The sequence below is a fragment of the Saccopteryx leptura genome, chromosome 1 (assembly GCF_036850995.1).
Source record: "Saccopteryx leptura isolate mSacLep1 chromosome 1, mSacLep1_pri_phased_curated, whole genome shotgun sequence".
Taxonomy (NCBI): Eukaryota; Metazoa; Chordata; class Mammalia; order Chiroptera; family Emballonuridae; genus Saccopteryx; species Saccopteryx leptura.
This window is the reverse complement of record NC_089503.1, coordinates 184,815,277-184,838,619: the sequence shown is the minus strand read 5'-3', so window position 1 is coordinate 184,838,619 and position 23,343 is coordinate 184,815,277. Positions and strand designations below refer to the sequence as shown.

Sequence of the window (23,343 nt, the reverse complement as noted above, 5' to 3'; positions counted from 1 at the left end):
ATGGAAAAAATCATATACCATGATCAAGTGGGATTTATTCTGGGGAGGCAAGGCTGGTATAATATTCACAAATCAATCAATGTGATTCATCACATAAACAAAAAGAAGGAGAAAAACCATATGATAATTTCAATAGATGCAGAAAAAGCATTTGATAAAATCCAGCACCCATTCATGATCAAAACTCTCAGCAAGGTGGGAATACAGGGGACATACCTCAACATGATAAAAGCCATCTATGAGAAACCCACAGCCAACATCATACTCAATGGGAAAAAATTAAAAGCAATACCCTTAAGATCAGGAACAAGGCAGGGGTGCCCCCTTTCACCACTCTTATTTAACATAGTCCTGGAAGTCCTAGCCACAGCAATCAGACAAGAAGAAGAAATAAATGGCATTCAAGTTGGAAAAGAAGAAGTAAAACTCATTATTTGCAGATGATATGATATTGTATATAGAAAACCCTAAAGTCTCAGCCAAAAAACTACTGGACCTGATAAATGAATTCAGCAAAGTGGCAGGATATAAAATCAATACTCAGTAATCAGAGGTATTTTTATATGCCAACAATGAACAGTCAGAAAGAGAAATTAAGGAAACAATCCCCTTCACTATTACAACCAAAAAAATTAAGTACCTAGGAGTAAACTTAACCAAGGAGACTAAAGACTTGTACTCGGAAAATTACAAAGCATTGATAAAAGAAATCAAGGAAGATACAAACAAGTGGAAGCATATACCGTGCTCATGGTTAGGAAGAATAAACATCATTAAAATGTCTATATTACCCAAAGCAATCTATAAATTCAATGCAATACTAATTAAAATACCAATGACATACTTCAAAGATATAGATCACATATTTCAAAAATTTATATGGAACCAAAAAAGAACACGAATAGCCTCAGCATTCTTAAAAAAGAAGAATAAAGTGGGAGGTATCACACTTCCTGATATCAAGTTATACTACAAGGCCATTGTAGTCAAAACAGCCTGGTACTGGCATAAGAACAGGCATATAGATCAATGGAACAGAACAGAGAACCCAGAAATAAACCCACAGCTCTATGGACAACTGATATTTGACAAAGGAGGTAAGGAAATACAATGGAGTAAAGACAGCCTCTTTAACAAATGGTGTTGGAAACATTGGACAGCTACCTGCAAAAAAATGAAACTAGATCACCAGCTTACACCACTCACAAAAATAAACTCAAAATGGATAAAGGACTTAAATGTAGGCCGTGAAACCATAAGCATCTTAGAAGAAAACATAGGCAGTAAGCTCTCCGACATCTCTCGCAGCAATATATTTGCTGATTTATCTCCACGGGGAAGTGAAATAAAAGACAGGATAAACAAATTGGGACTATATCAAACTAAAAAGCTTCTGCACAGCTAAAGACAATAAGAACAGAATAAAAAGACAAACTACACAATGGGAGAACATATTTGACAATACGTCTGATAAGGGGTTAATAACCAAAATTTATAAAGAACTTGTAAATCTCAACACCAGGAAGACAAACAATACAATCAAAATATGGGAGAAAGAAATGAATAGACACTTCTCCAAAGAGGACATACAGATGGCCAATAGGCATATGAAAAAATGCTCAACATCACTAATCATTAGAGAAATGCAAATTAAAACCACAATGAGATATCACCTCACACCAGCCAGAATGGCGCTCATCAACAAAACAACACAGAATAAGTGCTAGCGAGGATGTGGAGAAAAGGGAACCCTCCTGCACTGCTGGTGGGAATGCAGACTGGTGCAGCCACTGTGGAAAACAGTATGGAGATTCCTCAAAAAACTGAAAATCGAACTGCCTTTTGACCCAGCTATCCCACTTTTAGGAATATACCCCAAGAACACCATAGAACGGCTCCAAAAGGAGAAATGCACCCTCATGTTTGTGGCAGCATTGTTCACAATAGCAAAAATCTGGAAACAGCCCACAGGTCCGTCAGAGGACGAGTGGATTAAAAAGCTTTGGTACATATATACTATGGAATACTACTCAGCCATAGGAAATGATGACATCGGATCATTTACAGCAGGGGTCTCAAACTCGCGGCCCGCCGAACAATTTTGTGCGCGGCCCGCAGACTAATCCACGAAGTTCAAAATATTTTGGATAAAATTAAGTAAGCCTAGGGGCCTACTTGTATTTTTCATTTCTCTAGCATCCTAGCTAGATATTAGCTTAGTTAACAGCAGTTGTGATGCGAACTACAGTTTCTGGTCGTTTTGTGACACTGAGTAAACTGCATGTACGATTGTGCTTGTTGTACTGATTTTTTTTTGTTTTCAACTGCAGTGAGAAAAGTGTTGTGTAACAGTTGCCTTTTGTAGACCTAGTGCGGCCCGACAAAGGGCTGTGATCTTGCTCTGTGGCCCACATGCTGAGTTGAGTTTGAGACCCCTGATTTACAGTAACATGGATGGACCTTGATAACATTATATGGAGTGAAATAAGTAAATCAGAAAAAACTAAGAACTATATGAATCCATACATAGATGGGACATAAAAATGAGATGCAGAGACATGAACAAGAATGTGGTGGCAATGGGGGTGGGAGGGGGGATGGGGCGAGGAAGGAGAGAGGGGGTGGGGGAGGGGAGGGGCACAAAGAAAACCAGATAGAAGGTGACAGAAGACAAGACAATTTGACTTTGGGAGAGGGGTATACAGCATAATCAAATGTCAAAATAATCTGGAGATGTTTTCTGTCAACATATGTACCCTGATTTATCAATGTCACTGCATTAAATTTAATAAAAAAAATAAATAAATAAAGGACTGGCCTTTCTTAATTTCTTAACAGATCATCAACAACCTTTTCTCAGAATCTGATTAATGGAAACTACTTTGGCATAACAACCACTGTGGATTATTCTGGTAACCAAGAAAAGGCTCATTGCATCTCTGCTTGTCACACGCAGTGAGAATGGGGAGTCGGGGCCATGCAGTTAGCACTTGTTCCTGCTGTGGCCTGTTCTGGGGACCAGGATGAGGATGGCCTTTTTCTTTCCTTGTCTTCATTCCTAACCTCCTTTACTTCTTTAGCTTATTTGTTCTTCGTGCTTTTATGACAAACTTTCTTCCTCATAAAAAGACTAAGCTTCTCTTGTGAAATAAAGAAACATGGCAATGAGCTTTTGCTAGGATATATCTCCAAATTTGCCTCAAAGCTGAAAAATGTAGATTGTCAGTGACAACCCTGATGTGGAAAAAGTTCTTATGGATCTAGAAAAGCAAGCATCTTCTGATGGAGACATTCCAGTTTCACTTCTTCTCTAAAAAACAGGTCTCCCTTGAGGATCTACTGTGAGGACTTTTCTTTATGAAGAAAACCTAACTAGTGCAGAAAACCATTTGCTGAACATCTAAAAGTTTTATGCTACTCAAGGAAGTCACCCCTGACTCAGAATGAAAGGCCTCGCATGTGACCCTTCTCTACCCCTCCATGATTACATGCACATCAGCCACATGCATGACTCTAAAACATGTTTGACAGAAAACCCACAAACTTATGTTCAGATGGCTTCTCAAGTTCTATCCTATGTAAATCAACAAGTGAATGCTTTTCTAGTTATTCTAAGCCAAACTAACTAATGTACCAAAAGACCATGATTTGGCACTGATTCCAGGCAGGGGACCAAAAGGACACAAGCTCTGTGAGCGCCACAGCAGCAGCTTTGCAGACAGGAGCACTGGTGACCGAGCAAATGTCAACTGCACAGAAGTTCAAACCACTGCATTTCAAAGAGTCAACATTCAGTATTCTTCTATCTTTTCTTCTCATAATTCCAAGGTACAAGTATTCTGACTTCAAGTATTTAGGGCCCTGACCCCTTTTTCCAGCATGAGGAACAGCCTCTGTGGCCCCTCAGTGGCAGCTCTAGGCTCACAGGAACCACTGGGGACCCTCAGAATTCAGTTTCAGAGCCCCTGGATCTGGGATGGCTTGCGGTTACCTGCTCCCCTAAGTACTCAACGTCCAAGGCCAGCTGCAACCTGATTTTGTCATCGTCACTCATGCCGCCACCACTAGACCCACCGGGGTTGGCAGGGGTGGTTTTTCGGGCTTGTTTTAGCCTTTTCAGGCTCTCCTCCATCTTCTTCACAGAGTGCAGGACGTCGGACACGGTTTCATAGTACCTGGGGCACAAGACATGTTTACAGGTGAAATAGGTGTTTGCAGGTAATTCCAAATACACTAACTGGTGCTCTGGACCAAAAAACACAAAGTTTTTTAAGACAAAAATTCAATTCCAATAACAAGTCAGCCTTGGTAAATAATGTGTCTTAGGGTTAAAAGAAAAACAAGGCCTGTATTCCCTAGCGCTGTGTTCCCTCAGAACTCAGGAAACACGCACCTGGTTCTGTTTCTAATGTGAATCCTGGATACTAAGGGAAAGTCATGAACTGCCTGTCTGTCTCATATTAAGTGAACATCTGAACTCATTACCCAAATGCAAATAACAAGTTCACTTACAATTAAGTCTAGGAAATGTTCATCTGTTACAGAGCAAAAACATTTTAAAATGTTAAAACTGCCTTCAAAATATTCTCAATATACTGTCCAAGTTATAAATGAGTTACATTTAAAAACTTTCTTTACAGGCTGATTACCTGGCATTTAAAATACACGTGCCCATAGAACAATAGTATAATTCATTTTGATGTGCTGAATTAACCCATAGATGTCACTTAATTCATCAGTAATTAAAATAAAATACTAGGGCAAAATAAATAATGAAGCAAAACTCAATAAAAAAACTAAAAAACAAGACTCTTTGGCATAACTAACTCAATGTTGGCATTTGGGGAAAACGAATTAGACATGAAAAAACATTCAACCACAGTGATTCAGAAGATCTTGTATCTTCTTTCTTTCTTTCTTTTTTTGTATTTTTTCAAAGTGAGAAGTGGGGAGGCAGTTAAGACTCCTGCATGTGCCCGACCGGGATCCACCCGGCATGCCCACCAGCGGGTGATGCTCGGCTCCTCTGGGGTGTTGCTCCATTACAACCAGAGCCATTCTAGTGCCTGAGGTGGAGGCCATGGAGCCGTCCTCAGCGCCTGGGCTAACTTTGCTCCAGTGGAGCCTTGGCTGTGGGAGGGGAAAAGAGAGACAGAGAGGAAGGAGAGGGGGAGGGGTGGAGAAGCAGATGGGCGCTTCTGTGTGCCCTGGCCAGGAATCGAACCCAGGACTTCCACACGCTGGGCCGACGCTCTACCGTTGACCCAATCGGCCAGGGCTGACCTCCTTGTATTTTCATGGGCTGTAGGGTTTTAGACACCGCTCCTCTATCAGGTGTAATTATTTTTCTCGTCCTTGATTATGATGATCCCCCCATGGGAAGTCCTCCGATTCTCTGGCACAATTGATGCCATTTTGGACTGATAGAGTCAAAGAGAGAAAGGTCAAGGTGACTGGACCTAGAATGATGCCTGCATGAGATGGCGTTAAGGACAGTAAGAGGCTGGCGCCCAGGTGGGGGATGGTTAGAATACACCTGGACCCCTCAAAGGTGTAACCTGGAAGATGCCAGGACAGTGTGAACCCCTGCCAGGCTGGCTAAGGTCCAGGTAGAGCCTTGTGGGGGAAGTTGTAGCAAACACAGCTCAACCGTCCAGACAGATGAGCAGGAACTGAGCCCCCCTGCCTTGTCCAGTGACGAAGATATCTGATGTTCTAACTAGCTCACTACCCATCACCCTCTAGTGGTCTCAGTGACCTCTGACTCGGGGCTTTTCTAAGAATGTCAGAATAGCCTATCACTTACTTGTGGGTGCTCTCCGAGAGTGCGCCTTCCAACCACTGCTGCATTACCGCATGTCTGAGCCTGTCACGGTGCCCGCTCTGAAGCTGGCGAAGCGGTTTCAGAGCGCTGTCCACATACAAGGAAGCTGTCGTTGGCACCTCCTGGAACCCCGTTTAGGGGTGAAAGACGCACAGGGAGAAAAGCTATTCATGCCTCAAGTTCAAAAGACACTAGCAAGGCACCAGTTTTGAGACACATACAACCCCCATTCCTTCCAAAAAGCAACACTGGCGTAGTCTACGCAGTGTTTTCAACTGATAGTCTACAGACCGGCCGCCAGAAATTGCATGTGGGTCTGAGAGTTAACCACCAGATTGTATGAAGATTATAGACCAATGATCTCAGCTGAATTCACTTATACTCAGTGTCCCTGAAATAATTCTATTTTCACCGGTCCCCAAGTGTAACAAGGTTGAAAACCATTGGTCCACAGGAAGACATCTGGAGAATGAGAGGGTGTCAGGAAGAGGCAGCAAGGGGGAGACGTCTGGAGCTGACTGCACTCGTGCTGTGCCAGGCACTGACAGCAGCTTCCCATCACTTCCTGTCCACACCTGCCACCCAGCCAGCCTGTAAACTTGGGTGTGATTCTATGTGTGGATAGGGGAGATATTTCTAACAAACTCCCACCAGGAATAGTAACTGCTGCTGGTCACCAGACAGCCGTCCAAGCAGCAGAATCTAGGGTGGTGATTTGATTTTGCTAATTTTGGTTTCTTTGTAGATAAGTACACTAGCTCTCACTCTAGAGGAGGACTAACGAGAGAGCATGTCTGATGTATAGCACAGTCTCTGCCCCACAAGGGAAGCACTCAACAAGTATAACATCCTATTGAACAGCTAGGGAAAGTAGTAGATTACTAAAAGAAAAATGTATTCAGCAACATTAAATAGGTCTGTCTTCTAAGTGGGAGCTTCAAGTCAGACAAGAAAAAGAAAATCAGGTGACAAGGTACCTAGACATGATAACCACTGTGTGCCGCAGATTTTAAGAGGAAAAGACCAGCCACACAGGTGAGTTCAACCTCAGCTCAGCAATGAAGAGCCACTCACTACACCCAGGACTCCGTGCCGGGTGGGCAGAGTGATACCAGTGTCACCCAACAGAGAGGCAGGCGCCAAATCAGCTATGTCTGTAGGAAGTCCGGAAATTTTCCAAAACTGCACAATGTCTTAGCAGATTTTTACAATTACTGAGAATAATTTTAGTTGTAAACTGCTTAAAACCCAACTCTACAACTGGGAAGAAAAAAAACCAAAGGGAAAATTAAGTGAAATCTGGCAAGAATGAAGTAAATGCAAACATATGAAAATGACAGTTCAACAGGGAAAACTAAAGCACCGGTAAAAATGAATCCCCCAATCTCCACTCCATAGTCAGAGGACAGGAGAATGCTGTCAGCAGTTATTTTAAATGCTGAACTTCTTACTACAGCTTTCCAAACCGTGTCCGTAGAGGAGCAGAGGAAAGCAGTGCTTCCAATAACAGAGGAAAGGGAACAGGACATTCTGATTTTTTCAAATACAAGATAGGAGGAAAAGATTACCCCACAGACTGTAGGACTTCAAGTCCACTACCAAAGCACTTGCCCACCCACATGGATAGCATCCCACAAATAGGACCTCTATAAATGAGACAGGTGAGTCATCTCTGGCTTCTCCTGCGAGCCTATCTCAGTCTCCTGCTCGACCCCTCCCTCCCTCCTGGCTTTCCTACTCTATATTCCTCACCCTCCACTTCTCCGCAGTGAATGGCGCTGACCTTATTGGTTCTTCGGTAAAGCCGAGGGACCTCCAGGGCGCTTTTCAGGTAACTGAAGCAAGACTCGCTTAAGTCCTGGATGATCCTGCCACTCAGGGCAGGCACGCAGGTCGACAAGGACTGCTGGGAGTCCTCCAGGGCTGCTGCTGACACACAGACTGAGCTTAGTCACTCCCCCCAGGTCCAGATGCGAATTTACTCTAAGTGCTATCACAGTATTTAGAGAGCGTACGATAATACAAGAGATTAAATGATCGAAATAAAACAAAATTTCTCATTGGGAAGTTATAATCACAGACAGAATATGCAGACAACTAAGGACTAACAGCTGAAGAGAATAGTAGTTGAAATATTTCCCACAGTCTCTAAAGTTTTATTTTAAATTATTTCTTATTCAAAGATTTGCTAAGTCTGAAGATTTGTTTTTACCTGAGATAGAAGAACAATTCTTAAAGCCAATCATTTCAAGTTTTGGCTTGATTGTTTCCAAGAGTTCTGGAAGCTGAAACAAATAGGCATTTTACATTTTCCGTCGCTTTTTTAAGTCAAAGAAAAAAGCAATTCTATTGGCATCTACAAGCTCTAGGACAGTGTTAATGAATACTGAAACTAAATTCAGGAACTTTCATAAGAAAGCAAAAAAAATTTTTTTAAAGATTTTATTTACTCATTTTAGAGAGGTGAGAGAGAGAGAGAGAGAGAGAGAGAGAAGGGGGAGGAGCAGGAAGCATCAACTCCCATATGTGCCTTGACAGGACAAGCCCAGGGTTTCGAACCGGTGACCTCAGCGTTCCAGGTCGATGCTTTAACCACTGCGCCACCACAGATCAGGAGAAAGCAAAATTCTTAATGAAAACTAACAAGAAAAGAACCAAACATGGGAAACAGTAGTTTCATGGCTGTTAACAGACCCAGAGAATAAACATCATCTTCTATTCTGTAGCTCTCCCCAGTACCAAAAAACCTCAGAAAAAAAAAACGTTTTTTGCTCAAAACAAATGTATTTAAGCACCACAAAATATTTAAACTTCAGAAGAGCACAATTATATAACAGAGCACTTACAAACAAATTTATCCCACAAAGTTCTCTTAATGGTAAAAACACAGGACATACCCAGAAAACACAGGAAAACAACAGTTCAGTACTCTCCAAATAGAGCTGAAGAGTAAATGTTACCAAGAAATATTTGTGTACGTGAATGAGAAATAATTAAAATTCAATCCACAAAAGACTATGCCTGCACAGAGGCTGAGCGGATAAAAACATGACTTGCACTGAGCCTGGAACATCACTCCTAAATAGCATAGCAGAGGCTCCAGGTTAAGACAGCACGAGGCCAAACTGGAAGGAGGGAGACAGCACAGCTGTTGAGGGAGTTGGAGAAACACCCGAAGGGAGATGAACGGGATGCTCCCTTGAGGTACCGTGGGGCCCCACAAGTCTAAGCCCATGGGCAGATGGTGTCATGTCTTCGCACATGCTCTCTGAGAAAACACTGCACTGAGCACGTGGAGTTCTGGGACACAGGCTTACCTGCTCCTGCAGCCTGTCCAGGTCTGCAACCACATAGACAAGCTGAGTGCTGGAAATGGAGGCGACAGGCTTTGTTTCAGAAGGGCCACTTTCTTGATCTTCATTATTTCCTTGGGTAACAGAAGGGTCCTTGCTACTAGTTACCAAAAGTTTTTTAATATCCTTGGCACTTTCATTAGAGATGGGCCTGAGTAAAAGCTGAAAAAGGGTTTCAATGATTAAATACTTTTCCACTAGCAAGAGACATATGAGCATTTATTTATAGATATGGGCCAACAAGTCACCATAAAATGCTAATTGTCTACAAAGTCTCAGGAAGCGTCTACTAATGAAAGCACACCATATCATCTCACCAGACAGGTGTGAAGGACTCAGAGAGAAACAAGAACACACCTCAAGGCCTGATGTTATTCTCTGTGAAATTGTGTCTAATTTCTAAATTAGCTGAAGAGTAATATGCAAACATCAAATAGCAGGTACCTAACTCAAAAGCAAATTAATTTCTGAAACATCACAGGTTTTTTAAAATTAGCTAACTATATTGGGTAAATAATTCACTTTGTTTACTTAATAAGTTTATCATTATAATATAATTATAGTATCAATATAATATAATATTAAAAATCAAAACTCATCTCATTATGCTTCAGATAATACAAACAAAAGCGTTCTTTGCACAGTGTATTGTTAGGGAAAAGCACAGAGCAGTATTATACGGCATCATGAAGAGAATGATACATTGAATGGTCAAGGCACCTCAGAGATGCTGGTTCTGAGGACAGGAGAGAAACCTATCAGTGTGCACTTTCCAACAAGACAGATTCCTGACTGCGACCTGATGAACCCTACAGGCCGCACTGTGAGCGAACAGAAAGCCTGGACAGCTGGACGCGGGCAGAGAAGTGAGCCTACTATCCTTCCAACTAACTTCTCATGACAATGTGGCCTTTTATAATCTTAGAGCATTTAGCTTACTGTATCTTTAATTCTCACCAGCCTCACATACGGCCGAGCCAGGCGGCCAGCCTCACCTCGTTCACAAACACGGAATAGCGCGCCAGCACCTGCAGCGTGAGCCTCCACAGACGGTGCACCAGCGCTGGCAGGAACATGTGCTCGGACCAGCACCTCTGCAGGCTGCTCCACGTTCTATGAGACGCCAACAGGCAGTAGGAACTTCCAGCTGGAGAAAAAACACCCGTGGAAGGAGTCCTAGCCAATAAGGGCCACAGTCTCATATTTTAAATGTATAATGCACGTCTGAAGAAGGTGGCATTCTGAAGGACTCTATGGCCAGCGGAGCTGTGAGTGGAGGTGACATAAATGACCATAACCCACATTATTACCTCAGGTCTCACAGTGATGCTTTCTAATTATACATGATTCCATCTCCCAGGTGTTTGATAAATATTAAACATACATGGCATTCAGAAATAACTTCATAGGTACTTTATATCAAATTAACAAGCATGAGTCCAAGTGGCAATCACTTGTAAGGGTTTAAACTTTGGTTCTGAATCTGCCCTGTCTCATTTGTCTACTCTTCTCTCCCCAACCTGAATATGCTGTTTATATAGAGAAAGTGAATTACACATGAGCGTTTTTGGCAAAGACAGATGAAAACTGTCAGGCTCGAAGAGTGCAGCTCAGACTTAGCTACACATAAAGCGCAGAAATATAAGTACAGCTGCCTAGAGACCTGTGTGGCTACAAAAACAGCCACGTGTTGTGTGAGTGGCCACTAGGAATGACTATAACATGACACAGACTGACAAGGCTGCAGGGATGCAAGCATGCCTGGACAGTCTGCATACTGACCACTGCCACCTGTCTGATGTCCCAGGACTAGTGCCAGCACTCCGGAGATCTATGCCCCAGCTGTGAGTCACCAGGGAAGGAAGGGCTATCCTGATCCCGGAGGAAAGCAGCTCATAGCCAATTTGTTATAAAAAGGGCTGATCACTTAAGCACACCAGGGGCTATGTCCCCTTGACATGTAATATTCAGGAACAAAAATGAGGTCTGCTTCCTATATTCTTAAAGCATCCTCTTACCATCTCTATAAAGCAAAAAAACTGTATAAACCAAACAATCTGATTTTATTTACTGTATCTTTAATTCTCACCAGCCTCGCTTACAAAGCCTCTTTTTTTGTCTCAAAAAAAAAGAAGTCTTGCCTGACCAGGCAGTGGTATAGTGCACAGAGCATCAGTCTGGGACACAGAGGAACCAGGTTTGAAACTCTGAGGTCACTGGCTTGAGCACGGACTCGTCCAGCTTGAGTGCAGGCTCACCAGCTTAAGCATGGGATCACAGACACGACCTCATGGTTGCTGGCTTGAGCCCAAAATTCACTGGCTTGAGCCCAAGGTCACTGGCTTAAGCAAGAGGTCACTGGCTCAGCTGGAGCCCACCTGATCAAGGCACACATGAGGAAGCAATCAATGAACAACTAAGGTGCCACAACAAAGAATTGATGCTCTCATCTCCCTTCCTGTCCCTCCCTCCCTCCCTCCCTCTCTAAAAAACAAACAAAAAACCCCATAAAGAACAAAACAAAACAGAAGTCTTTAAGGTTTAACTCACTGTATGAGAGGGTACTAGGGTCTAGGTGAGTTGGTGAGCTCAACAAACTCATTCAATAACATCCTGTCATGATCACTTTAAAGATGTTACCTGGCGCATCTTCCAGGACATCTGTAAGTGCTGCTTCTAAGGATCCCGCTATTTCTCTAAATCTGGGACAAAACAAGACCACAAATTAGTGTTTTTGCTCCTGCTGGATGCCTTTCCCTATCCTCCTTTATTCCGAAATACCAGGAACTTCCACCTGTAGGCCAAGGTGGGAGGCTGAAAACACCCCAAAATACCTAGGTCCTAATCCCTGGAACCTGTGACTGTGCCCTCACATGGGACAGGGGCCTTTGTAGATGGGATTATATGGGAGATCTTGAAGTGAGGACAAGATCTTGGGTTATCTGGGTGCTGTCACATGCTCCTTATAAGAGGGGAGCAGAGGGAGCATGGAAGACCAAGAGGAATAAGATTATGATGCAGGAGATGGAGAAAAAAGGCAATGTCCTCTCAGAACTATACCTCTGAAATTCCTACAACTGCAGTGAAAAATGGTCCAAATATGTGCTATCAGATTCAGAGCTGCTCTTCTAGCTCCCCGCACACAAACTTCATATAACCACTATTCTGGTGTTGGGTGATAATGATGTGCCAACATAGGTTCATCAACTGTCACAAATGTCCCACTCTGGTGAGAGATGTTGGTAGTGGGAGGCTGAGGGGGGGGGGAGGGGTGATCAGGCTGGCCCCACATGCTAAGAAAGCCTTTACTGAAGCAGAAGTGGCACTTGGCACCCTTGTTAAAGTAGCCCTGTGGACCTGTGTTCTTGTATAGGGTCTTAGGTCCTCAACAAACGATGGGCAGCAGTGTCCTCCGAAGACCACTGGCTAGGTCTGGGAGGCTGTCACCCTCTAAGTGTGCACTGCTAGGGGGACAGGCTCCTCTGTGCTGAAACAGATCTGTGGCTGAAGGAGGGGGATGTCATCCATGCACTAGGGCTGACGAGCTATGGGCAAGAGGGAATCTAGTCCATGCCCCATAGATAGTTCCCCATCAGAGAAAGAAATTCCTCCTGAACCACATACCCTTCCATTTCTTACAGGAAATGTAGGTCCATTATAATACTGCAGGGCAACTGTGGTACAAGCAGTCTGTTGTTGACTGGAACATCGTTTTGTAGAGTGACTATTTTTTAACTAGTTGCTGTGCAGTATTGTTCCCCAAGCATATACCCCTTCCATCTTCATACCCTCTGACCAGCGCATTCTTTGGTCACCTGCTAGTTAGTTCCTTTGATGGCAATAAATTCTGACACGTGCTTAAAGATCAACTTACCTAATTGCCAATTTTGTGTTTTCTTGATAGTACACATAAAACAGTTCAAAGACTGAATTCAAGGAAACTGAACAGTAAAAGAAACAGCACTTCAGACAACAAGCAGCGGCCCTGCCCTTCATGAGGGCACAGTGCGGCCGGGAGCAGGGCCGCGAAGACCAGCGGGACCCTGGAGCGGGCTGGTTCCCACAGCTCTATCCGCTCCTCAAAAGGAAAGGACTCTCCAACTGCCTCGTGAAGCTCTGAAAAGCCAGCTCCCCAAGTGGCAAGTGAGAAGCCAAGAAGGAACAAGTGATACACAGAAAACAGAGCACTGGAGACGAGCCCTAGGTGGCAGTAAATGGAAGCAGTGACCCTGACTGAGAACAAGGACAATACAGGACAAGTCAGCAGCCGGAAGAGCAAACCAGCACCAACACCGCAACCTCAACACCCTATCTCCACCTTTCTCACGATTTACACAAAACAGGAAGCGACCACCAGCACAAAGCAGGCCTGATAGCCAGCACAGTGTGGTTTATAGCAGGGAAAAACTAAAAACAATCTGAACAGCACTGTGAGGAAGCGGTCATATAACATGTGACACTGTCATATGGGGTGAATCTGACAAGCAGTCAGCTCAAAGCCATCCAGAAATCAGGAGGAACAGGCGCATACGCATACTACTGAGAGTAGGGTAGGAATAATTCTCCTTAGCGACACATCTAAACATTCCCGCCCCACTGGAACGTTTCAGGCTTCCTTCAAATGTCCCTCCAGTGAATCAGATCACAATGCAACTCTGACCCCAGCCATATTTGAAAGAACTTTTGTCATAATTCAGGGTAAACAACCAATGCCTGATAAAAGTCAATAGGAGAATCCTACAAAGTATTATTTGAGTTCATTTTTTAAATGCAAAAACAAATGTATTGAGAGCAAGTTCCATATCTGAAATCTGATTTTTAAAAATTTCATTAATTTTAAATAAAACAGTTTATAAAGAAAAGTTAACCATCCCTGTGAATGCTTAAGGTTAAACTCTGATGAAGGTAAAAAGGTCAGGCAACTGGCTCAGTATCAACACCCTTCTGGCTCAATCACCAGCTCTGGAGGACCTGTGGAGCCCGGCTTGGCAGGGCCCAGTGTGGGCTGGGAACAACAGCTGGGGGAGCTCCAGCAAAACGACCAGAAAACAGGAGTTTGCAAGCAGCAGGCAAGAGGATGTGCTGTGATGGCACCTAAAGCAACCTAACTCCGAACTTGGACTTTGAAAGAAACGGTCACATTTAAACATTATTTCTCAGTGGTAGTCTTATCCTGTAAGATGACACTTTGGTATTTTAAATTCTGCTCATGTATCAAAAGGGCTCTTACCCTGGCTTGATCCTCATTATCATATATTTCCAATGCATCCATGAATACCTTAGATTAACAAATTCTCAATTTCCTACCAAAAGACAAGCTACATAATAACGTAACCCAGCATAATTAAGCATACAACACAGTATTGTACGTATGTGACAGGGCACCTTACTAACATTCTGAAAACTGTGATTTCATTATCAAAGATGATTACATACGTTCTCAACCATGGCAAGCAATTATAATCAAAGTACCTGATTCTCAATATAGTTCCCTCTCTGTAATTTTTCCTCAGAACTCGGGAGAAAAGAACTGCATTATAATTCACAAAAGCATGCAAAAACTTAAAACAAAAAGCCTATGATTCTTTAAAGAGCATTTTTACTAAAATGCTCTAATTGTATGCCATTCTATAGAGGAAATTACCGTGACCTCATTCAAGAGAACCCAGAAAGATGGCTATTATCATCTACTTTCCTACTGGAACACATGTTGTTATGGGTTTATCATGAAGCTCCTCAAGTAGTGTATAGAACCACTTACTGGCATGGGTGACAGCATCATAAAATCTGGAAGAAAAGTGGCACTGTTCTCCAGAGCAAAGAGAACAAATGTCTCAAAGGTCATAAGGAAAGCCAAGACAATAACCAGGACTCTCATAAACTGGTACACAGAATCAGCTGCCAAAAACACTTAGCACTCTGCCTCTCCCCACTCCTGTCGAAGGAAAATGTTATACAGGTGAGCAAGTGATGAGAGGCAGCCCCAGCACAGGAGGTTGGTGATGGGACAGGGCGAGACAGCTGCCGTCTGACTCCTGCTCTGTCTCTCCCACATGAGTGAGAATGCATGGGAGTGGAGCTGGGCTTGGCGTCCAGCTCCCTCTAGGTCTAGTGATCTCAGTCCTGATTACTGAAAAAGAAATCTTATCTTTTTGTCATGCAAGCCGTAATTTTGACAATCATGATATTTCTCATACACTTCCACTTTAAATTTTGTGTCCCAAAGAACAGTACAATGATCACAAAGAAAGGACTGTTAATTGGGGACAAGATCCTTATCTGGTATTCAAGTTCTATTTTAGAAAGGTGAAGGCAGGAGGGGAATAAATCGCTGACCTTATCTGAAAGTAAACAGGCAAGTTCCACTTATTATTGAAGCTGTGATAGGCAGGATGTGCTCTCAGTCTTCTCACACTGGCCTGCGACCCACACTGCCGTTCAAATGTCCATACAAAATCCATACTGATGCTGTATTTCTAAAATAAGAACACAGAGGTGGCATTATCACTGTAAGCAAGCCAAGCAGAATGGGGAGCATATACTGAAAACTGATCAAGATACTGAACGTCAGCACACAGAACCGCAGCTTCTAGAGCTGAGAGGAACCCTAACATTTGAGTCCTTCAAGGTGCCCACTTAAAGACCAGCACTGCCCAAGGTGGTTCTGTGGCATGCCCATGGTTTTCTGTGACAAGTGCATTCAGAAGCCTAGGCACTCTAAATCCAGTGCTCTTTAGGACAGTTCATATTCTAGGATGCCCTAACCCAGTCCACTGGAGTTGGATGAAATGGTAGATTTAGTATAACTTTCACCACCTCTCCAGAAGTGGAAAATTTTTAAAATGAAAGAATCAAACCATGCAAATAATTACATCATTTTTATGGATGAGACAGCACAAAAACTGATGGGAATCTAACAGCACCATTCAGCAGCTAACATTTATCAATCACCATCTACATACTGTGCTTAAACCTGTATGATCTAACCCACAAAACTACCCTATAAAATAACTACTATTATTATCCCCCCGCCCATTTTACAGAGATGTTTCCTCTTCTGTTAAGGCTCAGAGAGAATCTGCCCAAAGACAAAGCTAGGACACAGGGGAAGCAGAGCCCTGGTCAGTCAGTACAGCAGAACTGCAGCTGCTGTAAAGAGTATGCTATTCCCCAGGCCCCCAGACCCCCAGACCCCCAGGCTCTAGGATGAGCACTGAGGGACTTCCCATAGGCTTCTCAGTCAGCAGGGGCTCCGTTCTGATCACCAAACCATTTGCCTAAATACGCAGATGTCTGTGCTTGGACAGGAATTTTAGTGCACTAAACACTACAGGTTTTACATTTCTTTCCATTGGTTCTGAGCAGCACTTAATGGAATCCCCTGAGTATGGTCAGGTATGTGGAGCTGAGGCAAAGAAAAGTATTACTCATCTCTTTTAGGATGAAACTGTACCTCTCCATATAGTGGATGCTAACAATACAAGAATATTTCCCTCTTCCAGGAAGCATGCCACATTAAAGCTAAAGGCTGAAAGCAGTTCTTAAAAAAAATAGGTAGATGCTTGCTGGAAACTAAGCCCACAAGCATTAAGTACTGGTTTAGAATTCTAAAGTCAAAGTCCTATCAGAAAGCTTCACTTCTGAGCTGAAACATCTCGCCTAACATGATCAATATGATTCTCTAGGGAGTACAGCAAAATGTAAAGGGTCGCTTAAGACCATTATTTCACTCTGCATCTGGTATCTATTTTTAAAATTCCTACTTTTAAAATCACAAAAATGTCAACGTACTATCACATGGGACAATTAGCCAAGAGAACAGAAAAGTGGTATTTCTAGGATAATAATTTGTTTTGAAGTGTACCAGGCCCTGGGATCAACCACACTTCCCTTGTGCCTCTCTACACTTTAAAAACAATCAAATTCACCAGACAGTTTATGTAAAGCAAAGAGAACTTCTAGAAATAAAAATCAGGACAATTAAAATTGGAAGCAATGTACAGATGAAGAAACAGTTGAGACATAACTGAAGAAGGAATTAGTGAACTATAAGACAGGTCCTGAGATAGTTTCCAGAGTGCAGCACAGAGATAAAGAGATGAAAAATATAAAAGCACATTTAGAAAACACAAAGGATAAAAAGAGGTCTAACCAAGAGCTCTAGAAGGAAATAACAGAAGAATGGGAGAGAAGCACAATCAAAAGAAAATGTCCCAGAATTTATTTATTTTTTTAGAGAGAGGAGGGGAGGCAGAGACAGACTCCCACATGAGCCCCGACCAGAATTAACCTGGCAAGCCCACTAGGAGGTAGTGTTCTCCCCATCTTGGGCCACTGCTCCATTTTTTTGTGTGTCTAAGGTAGAAGCCACAGAGCCATCCTCAGTGCCTGAGGTCAACTTGCTTGAACCAACTGAGTCATGGCTGCAAGAGGAAAAAAGAGAGAGAAAGAGAAAAAGAGAGAGAGAGAGAGAGAGAGAGAGAGAGAGAGAGAAGGGGGGGGTGGAGAAGCAGATGGTTGCTTTTCCTGTGTGCCCTGACTGGGATTTGAACCCAGGACATCCACACGCCAGGCCAACACTCTACCACTGAGCCAACTGGCCAGGGAAAATGTCCCAGAATTTATAAAAAAACACCAATCCTCAGATTCAGAAAACCCAACAAATCCCAAATATAATAAATAAAAGAAGCTTATACTAGACATATTATAATAAAACAGCACACCAAAGTCACAGATGAGATTTTAAAAGCAGCCAGAGGAAAAATGGCATTAACCACAAAGAAGTAACAATTAGGTTAACAGCTAATTTCATTAAGAAAAGTCAAAAGACAATGTTTAAAGCTCAGATAATTCTATTTCCAACAAAACTACTTTTCAAATATAAAAGCAATCCTTATTGTCCTTTTCAAACACAAATTAAAGTTTTATTATAAAAAATGAAGATAATTACTAAAAGATCTGTACTAAAATGTCTTCTAACATGAATTTCAGGAAGAAGAAAATGATTCAAGAAGGTAGGTCTACCATCCAAGAAGGAACAGTATGCAAAAGAAATGATACATTTGTGGCTGTGAAAATGATAATTCTGAGAGGATAATGACCATGTAAAACAATAAAAATCATGTCTATTTTTTGGGCTACAGAAATCAAAATAGAAATAAGACCCTAGAAACAATCATATATGCTATGAAACAGGGTGAATAGCACTAAAGTGCTCTAAGTAGCCTATGCTGCTCAGGAGGCTGAAGAACACCAACCAGTAACTTCAGATCTGTAACCACCAAGGTTATTTAACCTACACAGAAATAAAGGGAAGAATTTCCAAATTAGTAGAGGGGAAAGCACAGAATGAAGGAGAAAACAAAGCCCCAACCACTAAAACCCATACAAAGGAGGTGGATAAAGAAGGAAGAAAAGTGGGACAAATAAGTAAGACCCAAAAGTATCAGTAATTACAGTCATTATAAATTGAATAAATCACTTATTTAAATGACAAAGATCATCATATTGAATAAAAAAAATCAAAATCCAGAGAAGGAGAAGGAAGAGAGGGACCAAGAAGCTGGTGAGCAGGGGAGCTGAGCCTGAAATATAGGCCACTGGCCCAAGAGTCTTTACTCTTCACCACGGCACTGTATACTGCTTTTAAAACATGACACTACAGCCCTGGCCGGTTGGCTAGGCGGGAGAGCGTCGGCCTGGCGTGCGGGGGACCCGGGTTCGATTCCCGGCCAGGGCACATAGGAGAGGCACCCATTTGCTTCTCCACCACCCCCCCTCCTTCCTCTCTGTCTCTCTCTTCCCCTCCCGCAGCGAGGCTCCATTGGAGCAAAGATGGCCCGGGCGCTGGGGATGGCTCCTCGGCTTCTGCCCCAGGCGCTAGAGTGGCTCTGGTCGCGGCAGAGCGACGCCCCGGAGGGGCAGAGCATCGCCCCCTGGTGGGCAGAGCGTAGCCCCTGGTGGGCGTGCCAGGTGGATCCCAGTCGGGCACATGCGGGAGTCTGTCTGACTGTCTCTCCCCGTTTCCAGCTTCAGAAAAATACAAAAATAAATAAATAAATAAAACATGACACTACAAATAAACATAGGAACTTATTTTTTAAATCTAAACCATAAAATCTTTTAAATGAGAACACACAAAAAAACACTAAATATTAGGGCCTCATAATCTTTTAAATTATATAAAATAATTTTATACTATACTTTAAAATCCATTCAGTAAATTGTATTTTCCTTCATAATTACATAGTAGATACACATAAACTTAATTTTTCATGGACAACTTCAAAGAGAAGGGCTTTTAATATTTCTAAGATTTTTTTCTTAAAAATTAGAAAATAACTTACATACCTAATCACAATTGTGTCTAGAATGAAGTTTACATTCTAAAATTCAAATAGTCTCATTCGCAAAAGTACTGGGGTCTGTTACATGAATAAAGCAATGTGTGTATGTAAAGGTAAAGGCTCACTCAGCAACTGAAATTTTGATTTTTAATCAACCATAGACCCAAGAATGTGCAGAAGAGAAAATGATTATTCTAAAGTGACAGGGTTGCAGGTGGGGGCCATGACCCCCTCTTTCCTTAAGTGGACAAAGGGACACTGACAAACTGGATGTTCCAGGACACTACCCCCTGAGCATCCAGGTGACTGACTCGGGTTTGGAAGGTCCCCTAGTTTACTTACAGTTAATCTTAGATAAATCGCTGAAAGATTTTTCCTTAATGACTACCAGCCCCCACCCTAAAATCCCCTATTTAACCCTACCTGTTAGATAATTAGGATGGGACGAGCCATGGAGCCAGGGCCGGACCCTGGAGGCCGATCTCCCTTACGAGACAGACCGGCAGGTTTCCTTTCATTAAAGCCTGTTCCACTGGTCTTTCAGACTCCAATTGATTCTATCATAAAGCCTCAAGTTAACATCTTCAAGAGTCAAGACAAAGGAGGGAAAGGTACCTCATGAAATGCATCAGGATTTCCAGGATTAAAAAGTGTGGGCAAGTTCTCTTCTAATCCTCGTACTATTTCTGGCCAGACAGAATTCACCAAAAAGTCATATCCAGGAACAGTATTGCCCTTTTCACTGTAAGGTAAAAGCAAAATTGCAGTCAAATACACCATAACCTTCGACTCACAGAAAGCAAAATCCCATTGTGATGTTTCTACTAAAAGTTCCTCAGCCTAAAACTTATTTCAACCCTTTTTAAAATATTGTCCATTCATTTGGCCCAAATATCTCTTTTTTTTTAATAGATTTTGTTTGTTTTAAGAGAGAGACAAGAAGAGGGAGAGAGGGAGAAAAGAGCAGAAGGAGAAAGAGAAGCATCAACTTGTAGTTGCTTCACTTTAGTTGTTCATTGATTACCCTATTGGCTCTAATATCTATCTCACTCCTTGAACCAGATACACCTCTACATCTATCACACAGTAGAATGAGCTGGTGTCAAGGATAAGGCAAAAACTACCACATCAAATTGCTTGGGTACAATTCTCTCCCCTAAAATAGGATACCACATTGATACTCTTTCTTAGAAAAGAAGCATCTAATACAAGAAAAAAAAATCTTTGCATTCAACCTTAACACCACTAAACCCTAAAGCAGTGGTTCTCAAACTTTTTGAAGTCAAGGCACATTTAAAATCCTACAAATAATTGTAGGCACACTATATACAAATTTCTGAGAAAGTTGTTATAATAATTAAGTCAAGCGTGCTTTTATGGTAATTAAATGAAATAAATACGACAAAATTAAATTTATTCTGATATTAAAAAAATTTTGTTACATTTTTTGAGTTATGCTTTTTAGAATTCGTAAAACAAGGGAGTTAAAAAATAAAAAAACGACAACAAAGTTATCTTTTTATATATATAGATACATTATTGGTAAGATTTAGTAAATTCAGCAGGTCCCGGAGCGAATGTGTTAAGTATTTTCATTCTGGTGTTTATGAGAAACATGAGTCTGATGTGTCCTAGTGATTTCTTTAATGTTTGGGCATGTATTTGAAAGGCAAACTCTCATTTCCTCCTCAATACATTGAAGAATTCCTCTCTTTTTACTCTTAATTATGTTGAGTGCACAAAACCCCCACCATACATATCATCTTAACTTTACACCAAACAAAGGATAGAAGAAACTTGCCTCCAGTCTTTCCGGGGAACATGGGGTGTAGTGTAGACAATCCAGCACCACAGCTTAACAGCTTTTTGCACTCTAATCAGGCAAGTGAGGTGGGGGGTTGGGCAGACTGTCAGCTTACAGCCAATTCCCCACACCTCTGTCCCCCAAAAATTTAAACTCCCAAAACCCTGTTGGTTTTTTGGTCCTCAACAGGCACATATTTCTCTGGAATACCATAGGGCACACAAGTGTGCACTGGCACACACTTTGAGAACCACTGCCCTAAAGTATTGTAAATTATGCTAAGTCACCAATTACTGACAGCTTTGTGATTAAACTATCTCTAAGATTACCTCCAGTTCTAAAATTCTATAACTATTCCATGTAAAACCCTGATCACACATCTCGCTACAAAACACTGGTAACATTTGTGTGTATGTGTGTGTGCATACTTTATTCTGAGTCTTTTAGCAAAAGGTTGGACTTTGGATCTCTAATTCACAAACCGAGAGGAGAGGACACTACGCTGAGATAAAAACAATGGCAGTGGTGGAAGGTAATGGGATGTTTGTGAAACAGAATCGGGAAGTCAAGGAGGAGGGAAAACAGAAAATGGCTTCAATCACAATTAGTATAAAACTTGTTGAATGTAACTAGAAATACTAATTTCTAGACAGATTATGTCATTAGACTGGAAGGAACCCAGAACTGACTTCAAACTAATGTAGGGAAGAGGGTCAAGAGAAAAGAGTGGGCTCTGGCTTCAGGGAGGCGTGGTAACCGTCCCTCAGCACCTCTACTGGGGTTTATCTGTAGAGTGAGGCAAAGGGCGCCCCTCACAGCACTGTGATAATGGTGAACTGTAACGGTGTACCTCGCTGCTTTGTACTTCACTTCATCGTGCCTCAGGACTTCTACAAACTGAAGGCAAAACCCTCTACCTTCAAAAAGATTTAAGATTCACTGTTTTTAGTAATAAAAGTATTTAATTAAGGTAGGTACATTGTTTTAGAAATAAAGCTGTTGCACACTTAACAAATTACAGGATAGTGTAACGTAACTTTTACATGCACCTGCACCAGGAAACCAAAAGATGGATATGACTCACTTTATCGTGACATTTACCACGGTGGTGCAGAACCGAACCCATGCTCCCTCCAAGGGGCCCTAGGCCAGCGGACACAAGATGGCTCGTGTCAGCAGTGCGCTAGCTCACAGGTGCGCTCAGCACAGTAGTCACGTACCTTGAGATGACTCCACCAGTGACCTCTTTAAGAAGGCGGCAATGGTGAGGAACGAACTCCAGGAGTTTATTATACATGATCCGAAGGCCATTGGGATGAGAGTCGACAATCTGCTCTACAATCACCTATTAGAAGGAAAAGCATTAAAAGAAAGCACCTAAAAGAGAAGTATGAACTGTATAGCACTAAGAGAAGAAAACCTCCCCTTCCCTCCCAACTGACATGTTTTCTAAAGGGTAGGTAAATAATAGCTGTGCTCAGAACTAGTTCCTGGGATGAGGGTGCACAGTTCTGACCATGCGGGGACACAGGCTGGTCACAGACTGGCCCGAGGCTGAGAAACCAGGCACCTCCACCTGCTTTCCTGCTGAGCCTGAATGTAAATGACAGCAGCTTCTCACTGCCTAGGCCTTTTCTTCCACCACCACTCAGCTTACGGGAAGGTTTGAGACAGAGAAAGATGGAAGACAACCCATTTTATTTTACTTTATTACTTTATTTTTTGTAGTAAGGTTATGCGTCAAGAGGTGAATAAGATGATAGGCATATAAATTTAAATAAAATTAAAATTGTGGCCGTGGTTCATTTAATATGCCACTGAAACTTCAAATATGTCTTTAATTGAGCACACCAGATTCAGTTCAATGAGAACAAAGGCAAATATTAGTAATAAGTATTTTCACTTATCAGTAAAATGTAAATAATTTGTCTTTTCACCTCCATCGAGACAGCTATGAAATACAACATGATACAAAGAGGGAACTCATGGACGGAAAGTCTCAGTAACCCTGAGGAT

The 23,343-nt window shown here is 42.2% G+C and overlaps 1 protein-coding gene across 3 annotated transcripts in view; it reads right to left on the bottom strand.

Moving 5' to 3' along the window:
* COG2 (component of oligomeric golgi complex 2) overlaps nt 1–23,343 on the bottom strand; it is a 47,512-nt gene that overhangs the window by 4,291 nt on the left and 19,878 nt on the right. For all 3 annotated transcript variants that reach the window (XM_066382800.1, XM_066382811.1, XM_066382818.1), the window contains 10 exons: nt 22,548–22,672; nt 20,139–20,265; nt 15,514–15,653; nt 11,818–11,879; nt 10,173–10,324; nt 9,142–9,339; nt 8,037–8,109; nt 7,608–7,750; nt 5,807–5,946; nt 3,992–4,175 (listed from right to left, as the gene is read on the bottom strand). In XM_066382800.1, the coding sequence (XP_066238897.1) occupies nt 3,992–4,175; nt 5,807–5,946; nt 7,608–7,750; nt 8,037–8,109; nt 9,142–9,339; nt 10,173–10,324; nt 11,818–11,879; nt 15,514–15,653; nt 20,139–20,265; nt 22,548–22,672 (1,344 nt within the window). The remainder of the gene's footprint in view (nt 1–3,991; nt 4,176–5,806; nt 5,947–7,607; nt 7,751–8,036; nt 8,110–9,141; nt 9,340–10,172; nt 10,325–11,817; nt 11,880–15,513; nt 15,654–20,138; nt 20,266–22,547; nt 22,673–23,343) is intronic.